Below are 21,263 nucleotides of genomic sequence, written 5' to 3'. Positions count from 1 at the left end.
TATACAAATCTCACCGATCCTAATATTACTTTGTAACAAAGAATCCAAAATATACAAATCAATTCAATTAAGGCCCAATTGTAATCTTCTTAAATATAAATAATTGTGTTGTATATCTATATCGTGCTTATTTCTTGTCCATTTCTCTTGTGAATCTATTATTAAATTTGCAGGACTTACATGCGGTCCTACAAATTTAGTAATAAATTCATTCTTCTCTAGATTGACAAAAAATAAGCAAAAGATATAAAACCAAACATTTCTGTAAATAATAATCAAGTTCAACCTACATATATCCCCACGATCAACAGCTAGTTCTTATAAAATAGTATCATGAAAATATTACCCAATTAAGTCAAAGTACAGCTAGAAATTTCTATGCAATTCCGCATAATCAACACGAATTTCACATGTTATCAAAGTGCACAACTATCACGTAAACCAAATTGACGCTAAGGATAGGATGACAACAAATAAATTGAAGAATCATCATCTAGTTCATCACGGAATCTATCTCAACATAAACCTCCAGCCAATGATGATCTTTGTTAGTGCAATTTTTTGGACGGTTGGACCGGTAATGAATTACTTGCAAAATAAAGAAAATTTTCACGAAGTCTGGCAATCCCGATAAAATTAGAACACTCTGATGCATTTTCTTGAGATATAGTAGAGTTTTTTGAGAGACCGAGAGTCCCATTTTACCTAATACTAGGCTTCTTTTTATATTATAAAGTATTTATTTATATACATTTGATTATTCGAACATAATTTGTTAATCATAGTCATATGGTATTAAATCATTACTTATTTCAAAAGTTTAAGTTAATACAAACAAGTAAAATTAACCATTTATAATCAATACTTTAACATATAAGTATTATAAAAATTTATTATGAATAAAAGAAAAAAAAAATTAATTATGTAAATTTCAGGTGAAAAAATTAATCTAGTAAAGCCGATTGACAAACGAATATATAGATGTGAAACCGTTAAAAGGGCACGCACAAAAGTAATGCGAAATGATTCAGGTGGAAGCAAATTTAACGGAACAACCGACCAACTTTCCGAAAAGTAAAAGTAATTACTCGGGGTTAATTTTATTTCAAAGATAAGTATGTGTCTCTCTCTATCTTCATCTGTTCTGTTCTCACCTTGCCGACCAAACTGGTCAAGCATAAATTCACTTGTGGCTAGCTAGGAATGGTCACAGTCAGATGACAGAGGCGAGCATTAATTAAAGGCTTGAAAACTCTCTTACGTACATTTATTGTGAGCTGTAAAAGGTGTTTTAATCAATCAAAGCACAAAGGACGGAAGTTGTCGAATAATGCAATTGAGAAATTGGGCTTTCGTAAATAATTCTTTTTTTTGGCCTCAAGTCAAAAGACAAGGTTTTTTATTATTTTTTTTTATTTTTATTTTTTTAAAGTAAATTGTAAGTTGGAGGTGTTTGTTTGTGTATGTTATATATTTTAAAAAGAAAACTAGATTTATAGAAGTTCTTTTTCTTTCTTTTTTTTTTTTTTGTCTTATTAATTAGTCAAATGAGAATGCACTTACAAATAGTGGACCCATAGGCCATAGGGGAAAGAATGGTTATGGCTAGAGCTCTAAAGTGATCCACACTATTCAATGATCAACTAGATTTATTTCTGGTTATTATTAGTTTTGTTTCATGTCATCCATCAGATTTTTTTTATTTTTTATTTTATTTTTTATGAGATTACGTACAATAAACAATAAAGAGCTGAGCAATTCAACAATAAGCTAAAAAACGATCTTTTTAAGTATGAATAAACAAAAATTAAAAGAGAATCCATTAAATAAATGATGGGATCTTATATTTTTTTGACACGAAGACCAAAAAACTTAGCCACCAATAAGGTAGTTTGAAAAGGTGCATCAGAAATGTTGCACACAAGAAATATACAACTATAGTCTATAGTGGTAAAGGAGAGTTATAGCAGTATAGAAAACCCTGATGATGGTCGAATCAAAGCGAATTAAAAAGAAAACCAACATGAAGTCTAGGTGATATCGGATAACAATCTGCAACCAGATCTAAAGAGCACCAAAAAGGTGAATATAACATTTAAAGCCATGAAACTACAACGGAACAAAATTAAAAACAGTAACATCAGTGGAAGGCAGGAATGGGAAATAGTGGACCCATAGGCCATAGGGGAACGAATGATTCTGGCTAGAGCTCTAAAGTGATCCACACAATTCAATGATCAACTAGATTTATTTCTAGTTATTAGTTTTCCTTCATGTCATCCATCCGATTCATGTCCATGGTTTTTGAGGCCTTGCTGTCGGGAGATGTGTTACACACAGTAGTGCACAGTTTTTAATGTGATAATTTAAATTTTTTATCCCTTATTAAATTATTAATGTCAAGTTCAAAAAATGTACACATATGTATATCATCTCTTTTGGATGCCGGGGTTTAAAAAGTTCCCAATTCTATGAATATGTTACTCAAACTATCGTAATATAAACGCAAGGTGATCAATTCCTAATAAGCAGTCTGATAATTAATGCTAATACACATTTGTCGGAAAAAGGGATGGCTCTTGATGATTGTTAGAGATCATACGCTTGCTTTGTTTTGGGATTTTAATTGTTTGATTTTATAACAATTATATCACTACCATGCTTTCATAAGCTGTTCATATGGACCACTTTATTTGACTATTGTCTAAGACTCTAAAGTGCTCTGAGATTAATTTTTTTTTTTTAAAAAAAAAAAAAAGGGAAAAAGAAAAAGAAAAAAGACCATGGTACAGCAACCATGTTCCCACCATGGAGGTTGGTCCTCAACAACCACAACCTGTGGTTGGCCGTGCAGTGCCTAGCCCAACCATTGCTAAGCTATTGTCCATTCATTGTTATCGTCATGCCTGAGCAAACTCCTGCATGGCTGTGGAAGAAAATTATTGTGTTACCCTAAAAGATTAGCCTTGCATTAAAAATATGAATTGTTCACATTGAGCGATCAATTGATTATAAATGTATTCATGGATGCTGAGTCCCACATTAGCTAAACTTTATAAATTATTTTAGGGAGCTCTAATCCCAACTTGGCTAATCATTTGTGATAGCACACATACGTTTAACGCTTTTCCTATGCCATGTATTGCCACATTGAGTGCACAAAGGTTAATCAGGTAGCCTAAATTGATTATTTCTATAGTCACAGGTTGAGAATTGGTCATTCAGGATTACACGTAACTCCAAGCATACATAATGTAATAGTATGCGAGGCCTAGTACCAAGTAAAAAAAAAAAAAAAAAATTAAGTTCAGATTCATGTAAATTTAAAGTAAAATTATTTTTATATGTTGAATTTGATCTTTTATATATGCCACATTTCAATTCTACAATTATCTCATAATGTTGATGTGTCAATTTCAACCAACCTTTGATTTTTTATTTTTATTTTTTTAACATGATTGATCAAATAGTTACTGGAGACTGTCATATTAACATTTAATTGGTTGAGAATGTTATTATTGAGCCTTTTGCTGACCTATTTTGTTTTTCTTTTTTTCCATGTTTTGAAGTGAACTAGGAGGTCAGATTATACACTTAGTTATCATGTCATGTTATTTAAAATTTTTAATAAGTGGCTTGGAGCACAAAAGATACCTTTTGATACTTTATATTTTTGTAGCAAATATTTTATGTTATGCATTTAGTTTACTTATTTATTGCTGTTCAGATTCCTATTAAATGTCTTTTTGCCTCTCGAGCTTTGAAGTTAAGAAAACTTAGTCGTAGCGGGTTGGAGGTGTTACAATGACCATGACCGAAGACTTGGCTTGATCTAGCTCAACTATGGTCATAACAGCCCAATCATGGTAGGGCTGAATTGGTCCAACCATGACCGTGGTTGGGTGACATCCTTCATGACCATGACCATGGAGCCGGAGGCTGACCTCCATGGCCGTGCCCTTCACGGCCATGAAGGTTGAGCTTCAGCTTCTTGCATGGGGCATTTTGGTGGTCTTTTGACTGTTGCACATCAATAGCTTTTTGTCAATAATTTGACAAAAAGTCTAACAAATGTTTCGATTTACAAAAATTTATAGCTTAATTAGGTTTTAATTTCTTCAAATTAAAGTTCAAGATCTTAATGTCAAAAAATGCAAAAGCATAGGGACTGATGACATAATTTCTATTTTATTTATTTATTTACTTTTAGGTTGTAAATTATGAACTTTTATTTTAGAAATATAAACCAATTCGTGTAACTAAACACTCAATCAAACAATTAGTTCGACCCTTCCTCCTCGTTATAAGGAGCTAATGCCATGTGCACGTGTATTAATATATTTAAAAAGTATATGAGAAGCATGTACTATTAAACAAAAAATGGCGTTCTCTCTTGTTAAGAAATACATAATACTTTAAGAGACTAGCTAGATTGAAAAAAAAAAATCCAACCCAATTTGGACGAAATGTTTGTCCTTAGATAAGTTTTTTGAATTTCTTCTAAACACATGATATTCTTACGCCAATCGGCCAAAATTGCAATTGTCAATATTATTTTTTTAAAATTTGGTCTTTAAAAGTGATATGTGTCTTGTTTAAAAAAAAAAAAAAAAAAAAAAAAAAAAAAAGTGACATGATATGTCTTTTAAACATGCATGTGAGACTCCCCAAGAGATAGTTCAATCGGCTGGGACCACACTTAATGAAGTGGAGGTCCCTAGTTCGAATCCCCCTCCCCCTCTCTTGTACGGACAATTCAAAAAGAAAAAAGAAAAAAAAAAGCATGCATATGAGAAGCACATGTATTTCTTTTATTATTAATTATATTAAAAAACATGTGAGAATCAAACATTACTAAGTGCATCTTGTATGCATGTTAAGGGACACATACATAACACTTCTAGAAAATAATAATAATAATAATAATAATAATAAAAAATAAAAATAAAAATTCCTCCAACTACTTATTAATTTAAAGGAAATTTCTATCCATAGATACATTAATTTTACAAGTAAGTTTTCGGAATTTATTGTAAACCCATGAGAGATTCTTAGGTTGATTGCTGCCAAAAATGCAATTGTCAAAAGAATTTCTTAACCGACAAGAAACAGTAGATGAAGGAAGTTGCTTCCACCTTCTTTAAGACAATTTAGTTGTAAACGACGGAACCATTATTATAAACAAATTTATTTTGTTTTTTTTGTTTTTTTACATGTCCACACAAGAGGGGGAGGAGAGATTCAAACTAGTTACCTTCGCTTCATAAGGCATGGTCTCTAGCCGATTGAGCTATCTCTTGGAGACATAAACAAATTTAATATTGAATCAACATCAAGAGAGATATTTATGATGTATAGTGTGTACGTACAGTACATGTTTACATGAATTATTAGGGCAACAGACAAGAAGTCTTGTTTGGCGATGAATTAATTACGGAAATCTCTAATTTGTTGATCACGTGCAATGTATCTCGTACAAGATTTATGGGGCGATGCTGGAGAAATAATGTGTTTATTTATTTTCGGCAATAGCTTCTATGATTTCATTGGAAGGATTAGAAGCAATCCTGCACATGTATCATCAGCAAAGGCTGTCCCATTAACTGTCATTGCTCAACATTCTCGAGCACAATCTTTTAATTTATAATGCTGCCAATGCCCATTATACACTTTTAATTATACATTGAATTTGGCTCAACTATTTAGATGTAATTCCAAATTTGTCACAAAAAGTGAAAGAAAATTAAATTAAATCTCAATCATTTATGCTTTAGGATTTTTTTTTTTTTTTTTTTTGAACTACCTAAGAGCTTATTTCGGATTGCGTTTAAGAAATAGAGCTTTTGAGCAAAATCCTCATTTTTTAAACTTTTGCCAAAAGTGCATTTTAACAATTTTTAAGCTTTTTGAACTCAATTTTTTTACCAAACAAATACATTTTTCTTCAAACGAACTTTTTAAGTGTTAAAGCATTTTTAAGCCTTTCAAACGCAATGCCAAACGGACCCTAAGTCAAATCTTAATACGTATCATACCATCCCAATGGGTAGCTCAATTAGCTAGGGGTCACGCATTATGAAACAGAAGTCACTGATTGGAATCTCTACTCCTCTTTCTTGTGTGGACATAAAAAAATAAATAAATAAAAAAGGTACCATACCGTAACAATATCAGGGTCCATTGTTACTTTCTAAACCATAAACACCCCTTCCAATTCCATTGAAGTTAAGCTATTAATTTAATTGCCTTTGTAGACATGATTGGGTACAGAAATGTTTCATTTTTTTTTTTTTTTTTTTTGAAAATGATAGTAGCTTCATTAATTAGCTCAGGTACCCTTGTTCAAAGGCAAGAAGATCTTTAATACAATCCGGTAGGTCAGTGAACCACTCACTGTCCATGCATTGTTTTGATGCCCTTCTTGCTAAGACGTGAGCTATTTGGTTTGCTTTTCTTGTCACATTTAGCATCTTCCAGTGAGAAAAGGATCGGGTAGCTGTCCTAATCGCCTCAATAATATGGCCCTTATTACTCTAGTCAGGTTCATCTGTTGTCACCGCCTGCACCACCACCTTCGCATCACCCACAAACTGAATCCAGTCATGGCCCAATCTGCTGCAAAAATGAATGGTTTCCAAAGCAGCTATTGCCTCAGCAACTGTTGGGTCTAAAGCTCCCAACCGAGAGGAGCACTTTGCTGCTATCATCCGCCATGTATGGTCCCTTAGGATCACCCCCATTCCCCACCTTCCTTGCTGTTTATTGATCACTGCGTCCCAGTTTGCCATTATCCAGCCCACCGGCGGTGCCCCCCACTGTGTGGATCTCATTGTGCTGGTTGGAAATCCTCCCTCCACGTGAGCTACATGATATTCCATAATAGCATCCGTAGTGGACTTGACCACCGCTGCTGGAGAGGCAAAAGGGCCCCCATGGACAACTTCATTTCGCCTTAGCCATAGTCTCCTTGCGATGCCTGCAAACTGAATTATTTCCTCCCGATCACACCTTACAAACATTTCCTCGGCCACTTGTAAGAAAGTCCAATCATGGGAAGAGCTTTTCTGGAATATTCTTTCCCCTATGCCCTAGACATCCGCAACTGAGGGGCAATTCCAAAGAACATGGGCCGCCGTTTCATCTTCTAATTCACAGATTGGGCACTTTGGGTTCGCAATAATTTTGCGCCTGAATAGGTTGGCTCTAGTCGGAAGGATTTCATGACAGGCCCTCCATAGAAAGTTCTTTTCCACATTTGGGATCAACAGTTTCCACAGCTTCTCCCAAATTGCACTAGGCTGACCCCCATGGGAACTTTCAGCTTGAGTAGCCTTTTCCACCTCTTTTTGTATATAGTAAGCACTACGAACGAAGAAGACCCCCTTGGCCGTATCCCTCCATACAAGTACATCATCTTGCCGTGAGCCACTGAGTGGTAAAGAGAGGATGAGTTGGGACTCCTCACGTGAGAAAATCTGATTCACCAAACTCTGATTCCACCCTAGTGTTGCATTGTCCAATAGTTCACTAACTGTGGTTGTAGGAGCTAACAGAGACGGTTAGGATTGAACCTTAAAAGTGTGAGGTTGAGGAATCCACCTATCTTGCCATGTACGTATTTTTTCACCGCACCCCACCTCCAAATTAACCATTCTCGAAGCAAACCGCACGAGCTTCGTATGCTTCGCCACGCAAATGACGGTTTTCTTCCTAATTGGGCTTCCAAAATCGAACACTCCGGAAAATACTTGGCTTTCATAATTTTTGCAATAAGGCTATCCGGCACCTTCCATATCCTCCAACATTGCTTTGCCAAAAGGGCTGTAATAAAACAAGTAAAATCTCGAAAACCCATGCCCCCACGCCTTTTTGAAAGCCCTATTCTGCTCCAACTCATCCAAGCGATCCGTTTGTCATTCTCCTTTTGACCCGATCAAAACTTTTGCATTACTGAGTTTATCTCCGAACATAGTGATTTCGGAAGACGAAACACACTCATACAGTAAATTGGAATAGCTTAAATGACCGCCTTCAAAAGGATCTCTTTCCCAGCTTGAGACAAGAATTTCAACTTCCAATCTTTTAATCGCTTACCAACCCTGTCAATGATACTTCGAAAATATGATGTTCTCGACTTACCCACTAAGGCGGGAAGTCTCAAATAGGTGTCATATCTTTGTGAAGCTGGTATTCATGCAAGTTCCAACACTTGATCTTTGTCGGCCGGCAGAGTGTTGTTGCTAAAAAAGATTGCCGTCTTATCTTGGTTCAATTTTTGTCCCAAGGCCACTTCATACACTCTTAAGATGCTTGTCAAGTTGCTCCATTGATATTTGCCATGCAAAACAATAAGCTATCATCTGCAAAAAATAGGTGGCTAACATGAGGACCCCTTTTGGAAGTGGGGACCCCCGTCAGCAACCCATCGGTATTCGCCTTAGTCAACAACGAACTCAACGCCTCAGCACAAAGCAAAAACAAATAAGGTGATATGGGGTCTCCCTGTTGGATACCCCTAGAAGGGGTAATACTTCCACAGGGCGTCCCATTCACTAAAACTACGTACTTTGCATAGGTAATACACATCATAATCAAATTAATCCACCTTGTATCAAATCCCATACGCCGCATGACTACCTCCAAAAACCTTCACTCCACCCTGTCATAAGCCTTGCTCATGTCAAACTTGACCGACATAAATCCCTTTTTCTCCTTCATTCCGTTGTGCATAGTATGAAGCGTCTCATATGCAGCCAATATGTTGTCCGAAATCAGGCGACCTGAGATAAAAACACTTTGTGTTGGAGAAATTATATGAGGAAAGACCTTTTTCAATCTATTAGCCAGCACCTTAGACATCAATTTATAAGTGTTTCATAATATGTACACATAACATTTTTGTGTTCCAATCTTTAATGGCTACAGGAGTTGAACATAAATATGAATGAATTAAAAGAGACACATGGGTCTAGCAAAAATCCAACCCTCTTTCCACCATCACCACTCTCACTCTTTCCACATCCGCCAATCTACCCGCATTGCGATAAATTTTCATCAAAAGCTCATAATTATGTTCATTATCCAGCTCCAATTCAAAAAGTTTTTCAGCTGCAATTTCTCCAATATCTACATTTCCATGAAGAAAGCAAGCATATAGCAATGCCCCCCACACTGTTGGGCCAGCCTCAAATTCCATTGTCTCCACTATGATGGCATAAGCCTCTTTGATCAGTCCTGCCCTCCCATAAAGATTAACCATGCAAGCATAATGTTCCATGATTGGGCTTATTCCATATTTTCCTCTCATCACTGAATACATTCTCTCCCCATCCTTCACCAAGCCCAAATGGGCGCAAGCTGATAGCATGGACACAAATGTGATGCTATCTGGCAAAGCACCAGCATTCTCCATCTGCTCAAAGTACGTTACAACTTTCAGGTCTCTAGAGTGAGCAGAAATTATAGAGTTCCATGACACAACATCCCTCTCAGGCATTTGGTCAAATAACCAGCGTGCTTGATCCAACTTTCCGTGATTTGAGTACACAGCAATCAATGAATTGGAAATAGACAAATTCCACTCGAATCCTCTACGAAGAACCCAGCCGTGTATGTGGAGTGCAAGCTTCAATGACGACAAACTGGTGAGAATTGTGGATATAGCAACCGAGTCTGGCTCATAGCCCTGTTTAAGCATTTGGCCAAAGATGTCCAATGCCTCCACCAAAAGCCCATGACGAATATAACCCGTGAGCATGGCATTCCATGAGATCAAGTCCCGGAAAGCAATCTTGTCAAATACCTTCCGAGCCTTTACAATGTCGCCACACTTGGCATACATGTCAATAAGAGCATTGAGCACAAACCCATCATTTGCAAAGCCCGAACGAACCACATGCCGATGCACCTCCTCCCCAACACGAATCGACCCAATTCCCCCACAAGCTTTCAACACACGAGGGAACGTGAACGAGTCCGGCTCAACACCATCCTCCGCCATTTGAAAGTAAAGCGCCATGGCATCTTCATACAGACCCAATTCAGCATACCCCGAGATAAGAGAATTCCACGGGAAAGCCGATTCATCTCGCTTAGCCATTTGGTCAAACACCTGGTGAGCCTCGTCGACATGTCCACATGACGCATAGAGACGAAGCAGCTTCGACGATAGGCCAACATTTCTACGTAAAAGGTTTGCTGGAATAACGCGGTGAATTCGGATACCATGCTCAATGGCTTGCAAATGGTAGCACGTCTCTAAGAGAGAAGAAAATATTTCGGTGTCAATTTTTAAGCCTTTCTCCACAGAGGCTTCTAGGTCATCAACGACAGCGTCAAGGGCCTGGATTTTTGTTTGGGTGTAGGGTTTTTGGTTAATTAAGAGTGGGGTTGGGGTTGATTTTGGAAAGGAGAGGCCGCTGATCCCTTTGTTCTGCTGGATTTGTTTTGGTTTCTTGATTTTCTTGCTCTTGGAAGAGCAGTAGAGGATAAAAGAATTTCTGTGGAAAGTGGTTTCCATTTTGGGAAAAGGGATTAATAAAGAAAAATGGCAAATTGGAGGGAGTTGATTTGTATTCATTTGCATGGGGGAATACCTTTCAGTGCAATGTAACGTTCAGCCCCATTGCACAAGACATGATGTCAAATTGTGTGTCGCATCTAAATCAAATATATATCTCTCTTAAGCCTTCTCCCTTTTTACATCAAAACCATTTAAAAAAAAAAAAAAAAAAAAAAAAAATCCTATTTCCAAGAATTTACATCCACATGATAAATCACAATCATTTTAAATTTTAACTTTATAGTTTTGAATTTTAATTTATCTTGTTTTGTAATACAAAATGGAAACCATATGAAAAAGTATTTTAACTTCGGTTGTCTCAAATATATTTAAACTATATTTTATGTTATATGTTATATTTTTGTCCCACAACTATCACACAATGCTGACATGCTAATCTCAATCAACCATTGAATTTTAATGACAATCCAAGAGTTGGTTGAAACTCTCACATTAGTATTGTGAGTAGGGGTGGGCGCGGATCGGGTGGGCCGAGTAATGGCCATTCGAGCACTCAGCTTGCAACATATGGGTTTTAAAATTTTAACCTGTCACTTGGCTACAGTAGATTTTATCCGCCAGGTACCGGGTTTTCGGGGCGGGTGAGAATGAGGCGAATAATGCGGGTTCGGGTTGATTCCGTGGGAAGTTCCAGCAACAGAGAGAGAGAGAGAGAGAGAGAGAGAATGAAAGAGACAAACTTGCTGGAGCTCCAATGGACGCTAAGCACAGCTAAGCAAGAGCGGGAGCAGCACAAGGGAGGTACCGTACCGGCGCAGGGAAAGTGAATAAGCAACTAGGTTAGGTTTGAACTTTGAAAGTTTGGAGGTTCCATCTGCGTGAGATGAGAGTAAGGATTGAGGGAGGCTACGTCTACGTGAGATCATGTGAGGACTAAGAGAGGCGTGAGAATGAGATATTTTGGGTTTTGGGTTATTAGGTTTAGGGTAAAGCGGGGCAAGATGGGTATCCGGGATTTTTAAAAAACTCAACCCGCAATCCAACCCGACACCTACGAATAATTGGAAAATCAACCCAAATCCGCATTTTCCTTAGGGAAAATGGGCGGGATGGGTTTTGCGGATTTTGCAAGTATTTGCCCACCCCTAATTGTAAGATAATTTTCTACTTTCTAGCACTACTCAATTTCATACACACATACATGACTTGGTAAGCAAATTAGTGCATTTTATGGTCTTAATTTATTTGTTAAAGAAAAAGAAGTGATTTTATCCGATTTAATAAATCTTATTGTGAGTTCAAATCAAATATTTGTAAGTGATTTAAAAAAAAAAAAATCTATCGGCAATTCTCTTTCTCAATGCACCCAAACTCCACTTCGTTGGGATTGCCCAGCAGAAAAAAAAATAAAAATTTTAAAATTTTAAAATAAATAAAATTTTAAATTTAAAAAATTTTAAAAATTTTAAAAAAAAATCCATGACCATCTTGGCAACCAGCTTCAAGCATTGTTTTGATTCACCTGTTACACAGTTCTAAAACACTTCTTGTCAATGATAGAATCGTTGAATGTAATTAAGACTCCGTTTGTTTCGACATAAACCTTTCATGTTCCGTTAAACATGAAAAAGGCATCACTTCTGTTTTCTGATATACTGCAATCATTAAATAAATCTGTTTCCCATAGAACCTTTTTCATAATATAGAACAATATTGAGCTTCTTTTTTTTTTTTTTGTTGGGGGTGGGGGGTTGGGTGTGATTTAAGAATAGAGAAGTCGAGCTGCAACACTGCACAGTTCTATTGCAGCATAAACAGTGTATATTACCATCAAAATAATAACAGTTAAAGGACATTTACCCTCTAGGCTGATTTGTGTTTGCCTCCTACTGAATACCCAGACAAATTAAGCTGAGAATTCCCATTCCTTGAAAGGCTTGTAGCAAGCCAACCAACCTCTGGCCATCTCAGCCAATTGCGGCAGAACTCCCAACTAAAACCCGGCACTGCCCGCGTTTGTACTTTTGTTTGACACACACAATTAACTTTCACTTAATCACCTGCTCCAGAATAAAATCCAAGTCATTGTCCTTCAAGGAACAGCAGGGTCTTTGAATTAATCTGCTGTAAAGTGACGTAAACATTATTTTCCGATTGAGTACAGGTAAAGCACAAGGTGAGTCTCATACAGTACCTATTTTACTGCTCATGACAAGTAAAGTAGCTAAATGACAAGGGGCAAATTTTTGATGAGTGATACAATAAGCACTTAAAAGGTAAATATCAATAGTAAAACATACCTCACATGCAGCAAAAAGCGGGCGAACTTGTTCAAATATTTCATCTTCTGTTCCTAATGCGCTGATCTGCACATATTGGCTTCTGTTATGACATCATGCAATCAATCCCAAAAAAAGGAAATGGAATGCTATAAACTCATCAAAAGATGGGGAAGAAAATAAGACAGACACATGCACAAAGGCGAACGACGCTGATTAGATTATGTATGCATGTACATGAGAAGGCTGTGGGACTCAAAAACCACCAACTAAAAAGATCTAATATAATCCCCGAATACATCATTTACTTATTAAATTACCTTATGAAGTTTTCCTTTCTCTGCATAGTAATTGATTACAGGAAGATTCCATGCTTCAAACACTTTAAGACGTTTCTTCATTGTGTCTAGATTATCATCAACTCGGCCCTACAACAAAACACATCATACCCTTGAATAAAGGTTTCTACCTAATCTGACTATATGAAGAAATAGAATGCATAAGAACCTGATTACGGCTTAGCACTCGTTTCACCATCTCTTCTTCCGGGCAATCAAAGAATAGGACTATATTTGGTTCTGCTCCCATCTGCTTTTAGAACAATATGGGTTATGTTTCATACAAGTTGTGTAATAAGCTAGTGATGAAAAATCATTTGGTTTGAAATGGAATTATTACTGCTCCTTACACCCTTACTAGAGTTTTCATTCCTGATCTCTTTCATTTCCTAGTTTATCCATCTACAAAAACCATAACTTTGCTAACTCTTCCTTGTAGGTGTAAAAATATTTCCGTTGACCAAAAGTATAAATTGGAAGGCAAAGTGCATGGCAAGCTGAGTTCACCTGATTATTATGATGAATGGAGAACAATTGTATTTTTTCCTGTTTAAAGGGGACAAATATTTGAGAGACACTCACGATTCGTTCAAATGCTATGCGGTTTTCCTCACTTCGTGGGAAGCCATCAATAAGAAATTTGTGATTGTCACTTGATTCCATCTCCCTTTGTATCAGTTTGACCGTCACTTCTGAAGGAACAATTCGTCCTTCTTTAATTGTATTCAGAATCGTGGAGCTGGAATTTAATTCAATCATCAAAAAACTTCATAAATTTAACAATGTGCTAAAAGAATATTCTGAACAATGAAGATCAAGCATCATTACCCATATTTACTATTACAAGCTATTTCCCTCCTTAACAGATCTCCTGCACTAAGATGTTTAAATCCAAAAGTCTCAACAATCTTTGCGCATTGTGTACCTTTCCCACTACCAGGGCCACCTGAGAGAACGTGAAAAAAATTTAATAAAAGCATTAAAAATCTCACCATTTCAACAATTTTGCAAAAGACTTCATACTTTTTTGTACAAGTAAACGAAACATCATTAAAAGTGCAAACGTTGGATTTTGCGAGTTGTTCCAACCACTGCTAGGGTTTAGGGTTTAGAGTGCGATTCAAATACACAAAAAGTATGCAGAAGAAACATCTAGCTAGATAGAGAGAACAAGCCAAGAAAATCATAAAAACTAAGCAATTTATGAACTAAAGCAATTGTCCAGTAGTAAAGAGTTTTGAAAAAGAGAGACTTAAGTTCCACTATCGTCCTCTCACGATTTTCAAAACTTCTATAATCTATTTCCCTCCAAAGACACCACAAAAGATAGGACAAAACCATCTTCCACACTACTATGCTCTGCGGACTGCCTTCCAACCCTACACAGCTGACTCAAGCTAACCCAACATAATTGAAAATAGCACTCCACAAAGCACTAACAATCTCACAATAGATAAAAAGATGATCCCTAGACTACCTACTCCTTTTCCAGGCAAAAAACACAGCTCTCAAGGGAGCCTATTCTGCCAAATACTCTTCCTAGGGAAGTGGGTGCTATCATGAGGAACAATGATGTTACAGAAAGATCTAACGTCTAATATCCCTCTCTTGGAAGGTTCTCAACGAAGCTTGTCTTTAACTTCCTACCTCAGTCTACAGAAATACAAGTTTAAAAAAAAAAAAGAAAAAAAAAAAAGCAAAGATATCCACCTCCCAATCGTGAGCATTTCTAATAAGACTTGCATTCCACTTGTGGTAATCACTAGATGACTCCAAGTAATCAGCCACGAAAGCCTTTTTTATGCAAGCAATACTATACAAATCCGAGAAAATATCCTTAAGGACCTGATCCCCACACCACTTGTCATGCCAGAATCTAATTTTGAGTCATCTCCCACCTCAAATATAGTATGACTAGAAAACTCTTCCAACCCTCCTGATATTTTTCGACAAACCCGCCCCATATGACCTGTGAACCTCATTAGAACACCACTCACTCCACAAATTGCCATATTTGGCATCCACTACGACTTTCAACAAGGCTTCTATCTCATGCACATAACGCCAAAGCACTTCTCCAAAACAAAACGATTGAACAAAAAAACGTTTTAGACCCCCAACGCTCCCTCAGCAATAAGTGAGAAAATATTGGACCATCATACCAAGTGAAATTTGAACTCATTAAGAAAACTCGCTTGTAACTTTTCTATGCGATTTGCAACGCCAGCAGGAATTAGTTAAAGAGACAAGAAATATGTAAACAAATTAGACACCATGCTCTTTATTAAGGTAATCCTTCCACCCTTAGATAGGTACATCCTCTTCCACCCAACTAGAAAACGCTCGATCTTTTCAATAACCCATCCGAAATAGATTTGGCCTTAAAAGGAGCTCCCAATGAAAAGCTAAGATACTTCATAGGCAAAGAAGACACCGCGCATCCCAAAATACTGGCTAAGCCATCAACATAATTGTTCAAACTTGGCAAAAGTTTCATACTAGGAAAATCAAATCACTGAAGTTAAAAGCTCTTTTATATATTTATTTTATTTCTCAATTTGTTTTTTATTTTTTTATTGGGGGAAAAAAGGGGGGCGGGGGGGATGTAAGAGGAGAATTTGCTTTACTACATGTTCATGGAAAATGTGTTACAAACTCGGTTGTTCTATATGTCTGCTAAGTCTTCATATAGACATTGAGGATGCAAAAACTGATATCTTCACTGCCATTCTAGGATGTTAGTTTGTCGACAGACAAACCAGCGTACCACTGAATCCAAGATATTTTATTGACATATAGACTATAATAATAGTATGTTCACCTTGCTAACTAAAATATCTTCCAAAGTTACCAGCAAAGCAAATTTTCTGGTGTATGGTTTGCCATGCAACACATGATGTTTCACTGCATTTAATTAGCCCAAATGGCTCAAGCTAAATCAATATACTACATGCCTTATACCTTTTACTTAAGATGGAGATTCATCACCAACAGTTCTTATTAATAAATGCTTGTGTCTATGATGGATCATCTACCACCAGCATTTGTAGCTAAATGGTAATTCTCCTCCTTTGGTGGGAGTTCAAGTATTCAGTTACACCTTGGGGTTTGGAGGGCTAGGGAGTTCCTATCATATGACCAAAAGAAACTAAGTGATCATCTGATCTTGAAAATGAAGACCACTTAAGAACAGTCTGGAAACAAGTTTTATTCTCAAGAATGTTTAAATACTGTAGCCAACTACATGGAGTGAATTTCTCTAGCAAGCTATGCTGAGCTAATGTCATTTTGAGATTCTTAACGTCTCAAATTCATAACAAATCATCTAGTTTTAAACTACAAATATTATCTTAGCGAAAAACATTTTCTAGTTCCATATATCACTAGCATATAGAATAATATTTTCCTAACTTGTTAACTTGGAAGTAGTAAATCTCTCTACAAGTGGTTAGTGCAAGAAGCAAACATGCAGTGAGCCTCAAGAAGTGAGGCTCAAGGAATGAAATCAAGTTAAAACAAGTTCTGATATCTGTTTCTTCAGACCCCAAGGTAAGCCTTCTAAAAGAATGATTTAAACCAAGGTACCTTTAAGAACAGAAATTATTTTTTTCATAACAGTATATATATGAATATGGGATCTCATTACTTACCAAAAGGAAAAGGAAAAGGAAAAGAAAATAATATGGGATCCCATTATTCAGCCACGCAATAATGCATACTTATTACCTAAGACAAAAGTTATGAATGGGGTGCAATCATGGGTGGAAATTCCATGTCTTGCCTGCATCAAAATAAGAAACAAACATGAAAGTGATTCCCTTGACAACAATGAAGCTCAATAATCGGAAACTTCAAACATAAATTTCATATTAAAAAATTTGAAAGCCCATTTAGCAGATATTTTATACCCAGGAAAAGGAATATGGTTCAAACAGTATTTTACGGGCAATAACTGCAATATCAAGGATCAGACCAGGTTTAACATGAGGAATAAGCTGTTGTTCTGTCACCATCTAACAAATACTTGACTTAAACCCCAATCTGCCAATCTAATCAAAAACATGCAACTCAACATCACAAGGCAGGTCTCTACGCCCGATGATTTAACAAAGAGAAAAATGGTGCCAAAGTCTTCATTTAGCACGGTCAAATAGCTTAAACAAGGCTGTGCCAAGGACAGAACTATTTTCTTTCCAAAAGCAATCATAGACAAATGGCATTTACCACAGGCATTAAAAGAACGTCTCTTTTTTTCTGATAAGTAATTGGCCCTAAGGGGATTTATCATAGGCATTAAAAGATCATCTCTTAAATGTAGTCACCACTACTTTCAAAAGCTTCAGCGCTAATATCTAATTCTTTGGTAAAATTCATAGATAGAAACCATAACTAGAAAGTAGTAAACACTAACAGTTCTTTATGACATTAGCAGCACTGTAAAAAGAAGTCCTTATCCTAAACAACAATACCAGGATAGGTGTCTCTGTGGTCAATGATTTCCAAATCTTCAATGTGGATGCTGGCTGGAGTCAATAACAGAAAACAAAAAATCAAAAGCAGGCCTAAAGTCTGGACACAGAGTCAAAAAGTTAAGGGATGAAAAATTCACATGGAGATCTTAGAAACTAATAAAGTTCCCAGCTGCTGGAAAATAAAATGCCTATAGAAAAATTTCCTAAAAAATTAAACCAACTAATAAGGATACCAGAACCCACTTTTCAACCCTCATTATTGTTATGTATGAATGTGTATATATAGGTACGTTTATATGTATATGTATGAGCGTATATGTGCCAATACTATGTACATGTACATACTCTGCATTTAGCTAACTCATTTTCGTCATGTGACCATTACTCGGTCGTGATCTTGTAACATGTCAAAGTGGAACCATGTGAAGTATATTACCGTTGGATCTGAATGCATAGCATAATTAATTCCAAGTTGGTCTAACATCCCTGAATGAACACAGGCATAAATCCATTTAGACTAAAGAAACAAAGAAGACAACTAAACCGTCAAAGTATCCCCAGCCCACCCAACTTTTGGTTTACTCCTTAACCCCAAATTTACAAGGGGGGATCCCATCCAATTGCGCAGCGTGATGATAAACTACACGAAGGAATATCAGGACGCTTCTGATATTCTTATTTAAACTTGACCTCGCATGATTTCAGGGAAAAACAAGTCATAGTAATTCAACTACCATGATCCAGCAAAGACGCCCCATTCACAATGAAATCTACGCTCAAAGTCATTTTTGTTTTTCTTCCTTTACATATATTTTTCCACTGAAAGATGGTGAGTGAGCCTGAAGTTGTTACCTGGTTGAGAATGGATGATTTGCTGGAAGAAACCAATGCGGTAAGTGAAGTTACGAGCCTCCACATCTCCCCTGTCCTCTCTCTCTCTCTCTTCCCGGGGTGGTCTTGATCTGGGTTCTTCGTTTTGGTCTTCGTTTTGTTTTTGGATTGAGAATGGGTTAATTGAGTGAGATATTACGTCGAACATGTAGCACGCAATACCTATTATTCAGCTCCACGTACACCTGGTACGTTGGCAACTTGGCAGTGCAGAACGGGTGAGCTGCACGCCTTTAGCCCGCTATGATTCTATTTTAGATTTTTTTTATTTTTTATTTTTTTTTTTTTATTTTTTTTTTTTTAAGAGTATATATATATATATATATAAAAATTTTTTTTCCTAATTGAATGAAGGAAAATTAGTATATTTTAGCTCTCAAACTATTTCCTATTTACAATGTTTCATTCAATTTTTTTAATTTTTGCAATGTCTCTTAATCTATTTTTGAGGTGCAATATTTTCTTCTGCATCTAAAATGACCAAAAAAAAAAAAAATGTAAATAAAAAACGAAAAAAGCAAAACTTTAAGAAAAACGAAAGAAAAAAAAAAGGGGGCTACAAAATTGAAGAAATGATAGATTTGAGATATTTTAATCATTTTGGATAATCAAAAGGAATAATAAAAACCTAATGGTAAATTAGGGGAACATTGTAAAAATTAAGGTATGGTTTTATAATTTCTCATTTAATATTTTAATTTTTGCAATGTCACTTAATTTACTATTGGGTTCCTTCCGCATCCAAAATGATAAAAATAAAAATACAAAAAAAAAAAAAAAAAAAAAAAAGGGGAGGGGGGCGGAATCAAGAATCATTTTGGATATGTGAAAATGGACATTGCAACCCAAAAGTAAATTGGGAGAATATTTCATTTGACAACACATTTTAAGGAAGCAAAAACATTTACAAATAATTCAACACATAAAATAATTAAAATTATTTTCACATTAATGTTACGTCAAAATAATTTTAAAAAAGGAAAAAAAATCATGTAAATAGTAATATCATACTAACCTTTAAACATTGATGAACGTGACACCCCTAGTCTAGAGAGAGGCTCTGCCTTCTCTCTAGGATTATTCTCTCTCCCTCCAAGTAACATAAAGAAGAAGAATAAATCACAGAGAAAAGTAGCAGTGCTTAGTATCTTCTCTGTGGTCTCTTCGAGTTTTCATTTTTGGTAGGTGTGTTTTAGATCTAGATCTAGTTTCTTCAAAGTTAGATTTCATCTTCTTCATCAACCAAGGCATGTCTTCTCGAGGATGTCTACGATGATGTGCTCTTTCGCTGTTGTTTGTGGGAATTTTTATTTTATTTTTGAGTTTTTTCCTTTGATTTTTTTTTGTTCTTTTTGTTCTGGCTTTCTGGTCAAGTATGTGAATTGTCTCATGAGCTTTGGGCCGAGGAGTAGATCGGTGTGGGGGGTTTATTTCTCACGGTCTGGTTTTTAGTTTTTTTTGTTGTTTTATTTTTTTGTAACTCATTTCCTAGATTTAGTCTACTCAGAGCGTATATGTTCCTTAATTGTAGTCGTACATAGGTTAACGGAAACTTGAAGTCATAAAAATTTTATGATTGTATATATCTATGACTTTGTACCCTCGTAGCATTTGGTTATGATTTTTCTCTTGATAATGAAATCTACACATTTCCTTTAAAAATAAATAAAAATTTGAGGAACGTTAACGAGGGCTAAATATTGTTTTCCAACTAGAGAGAGAGGTCATTATTATCTAGGTGGACTCGTTGATTTGGGCCGACTGGGAGGCCTGTAGCTGTCTCTCCCCGCCCAACGTTGTACTAAGTTTCATTTGAGGTCGGGTTTGGATTGAGCTTGGTGACTAGGCTGGATGATTGGTCGGAACTGAAAGTTGAACTCTAATTTTCCGTTGTCCAATATTTAAAATACTCCCACTAGGATGCAAACATGAGTGGTGTTGGGCCTCAGCTTTCATATAGAAACACTGACTTGCCTCATCTCAAGAAAACCCATAGTTGGAATTCCTTATGGACCATACCAAAAATTAATAAAAAAAAAAAAAGAAAAAAGATGGCACTTCATCTTTTCAAGCACGTGTGCCTAATTGAGAGCGGGGACATTCTCTCTATCACAAAATTCAAATCAACTTGTATGATACCACCAGGAGTCCTCCTAATATTTCTCCTAATATTAATTAGTAAAGACGTAGAAATACAGCTTGGACATATTATACCAAGTATAAATTTGTTTTTTTTTTTTTAATTTATAACTTCAAATTTCCATTAATTAGTTTTTTTTTTGTCAGTAGTGATAATCATGATGTTTGTTGGGAATAAATTCACACTATAAGCCTACCAAATTCTGGGCCCAATGGCCAATGATAGGTGTAACATCCCCAGCCTGTTAAGGCTGAGTTTGCCACTTTCCTTCTTTTTCCACCAAAAACTTTTGCAAAGATCTATAAAGTCTATCAGAGTACTTGATTTTAAAGGATACGATCAATGTATAAAACATTATCCAAGAGAATTTTATTACAAGCGAAATTAGGAAACATTAAACTTTAGTGCGGAACATCATATTATTACAATAACTAATATGAAAAGACTTTGAAAATTAATAATTATTCTCGCCCCCCATTCCGGCCTCCTATTCCAGCATCCTTTCTACCTGGAAACAAGAAATAAAACTGAATGAGCCCAAAAGGGGCCCAGCAAGTAAAATCCACAACCATAAATAGTTTCACTTCTTGTTCTCAGTTTTGAAAATCGTTTTCACAAATA

At 36.1% G+C, this 21,263-nt stretch overlaps 2 protein-coding genes across 6 annotated transcripts; both read right to left on the bottom strand.

Annotated features, from left to right (window-relative positions):
- Window positions 1-8,856: 8,856 nt before the first annotated feature.
- LOC132182477 (pentatricopeptide repeat-containing protein At4g25270, chloroplastic) lies at window positions 8,857-10,617 on the bottom strand. Its single transcript, XM_059595733.1, has one exon. The coding sequence runs from the start codon at window positions 10,583-10,585 to the stop codon at window positions 8,969-8,971; it is 1,617 nt and encodes a 538-aa protein (XP_059451716.1). The 5' UTR covers window positions 10,586-10,617; the 3' UTR covers window positions 8,857-8,968.
- Window positions 10,618-12,269: 1,652 nt separating this feature from the next.
- LOC132181178 (UMP-CMP kinase) lies at window positions 12,270-18,725 on the bottom strand. Of its 5 annotated transcripts, XM_059594279.1 has the most exons (9): window positions 18,464-18,617; window positions 17,609-17,662; window positions 16,866-16,920; window positions 13,968-14,085; window positions 13,722-13,878; window positions 13,309-13,389; window positions 13,122-13,229; window positions 12,823-12,888; window positions 12,270-12,646 (listed from the first exon to the last, which is right to left on the bottom strand). In XM_059594279.1, the coding sequence occupies exons 1-9, from the start codon at window positions 18,527-18,529 to the stop codon at window positions 12,605-12,607; spliced, it is 747 nt and encodes a 248-aa protein (XP_059450262.1). In that variant the 5' UTR covers window positions 18,530-18,617; the 3' UTR covers window positions 12,270-12,604. The 5 variants fall into 5 exon arrangements, with proteins under 5 accessions (XP_059450262.1, XP_059450257.1, XP_059450259.1 ...); XM_059594274.1 differs by lacking the exon at window positions 16,866-16,920 and having other exon boundaries at window positions 18,464-18,725; XM_059594276.1 differs by lacking the exon at window positions 16,866-16,920 and having other exon boundaries at window positions 12,270-12,643; window positions 18,464-18,725.
- Between the last annotated feature and the right edge of the window lie 2,538 nt (window positions 18,726-21,263).

Source organism: Corylus avellana, chromosome ca5, assembly GCF_901000735.1.
Source record: "Corylus avellana chromosome ca5, CavTom2PMs-1.0".
NCBI classification, from domain to species: Eukaryota; Viridiplantae; Streptophyta; class Magnoliopsida; order Fagales; family Betulaceae; genus Corylus; species Corylus avellana.
Note: the sequence above shows the minus strand (reverse complement) of the source record. Positions and strands in the feature narration are given on the sequence as shown.

Excerpts from the sequence above, each read along its gene's own strand:
- LOC132182477 (XM_059595733.1), bottom strand. The coding sequence starts at position 10,585 with ATGCAAATGAATACAAATCAACTCCCTCCAATTTGCCATTTTTCTTTA.
- LOC132181178 (XM_059594274.1), bottom strand. The coding sequence starts at position 18,650 with ATGTTCGACGTAATATCTCACTCAATTAACCCATTCTCAATCCAAAAA. Across the intron at positions 17,663-18,463 it reads AATCATCCATTCTCAACCAG|CCAGCATCCACATTGAAGAT; the intron begins GTAACAACTTCA and ends TATTGACTCCAG. Across the intron at positions 13,390-13,721 it reads GCATAGCATTTGAACGAATC|ATGGGAGCAGAACCAAATAT; the intron begins GTGAGTGTCTCT and ends TTCTAAAAGCAG.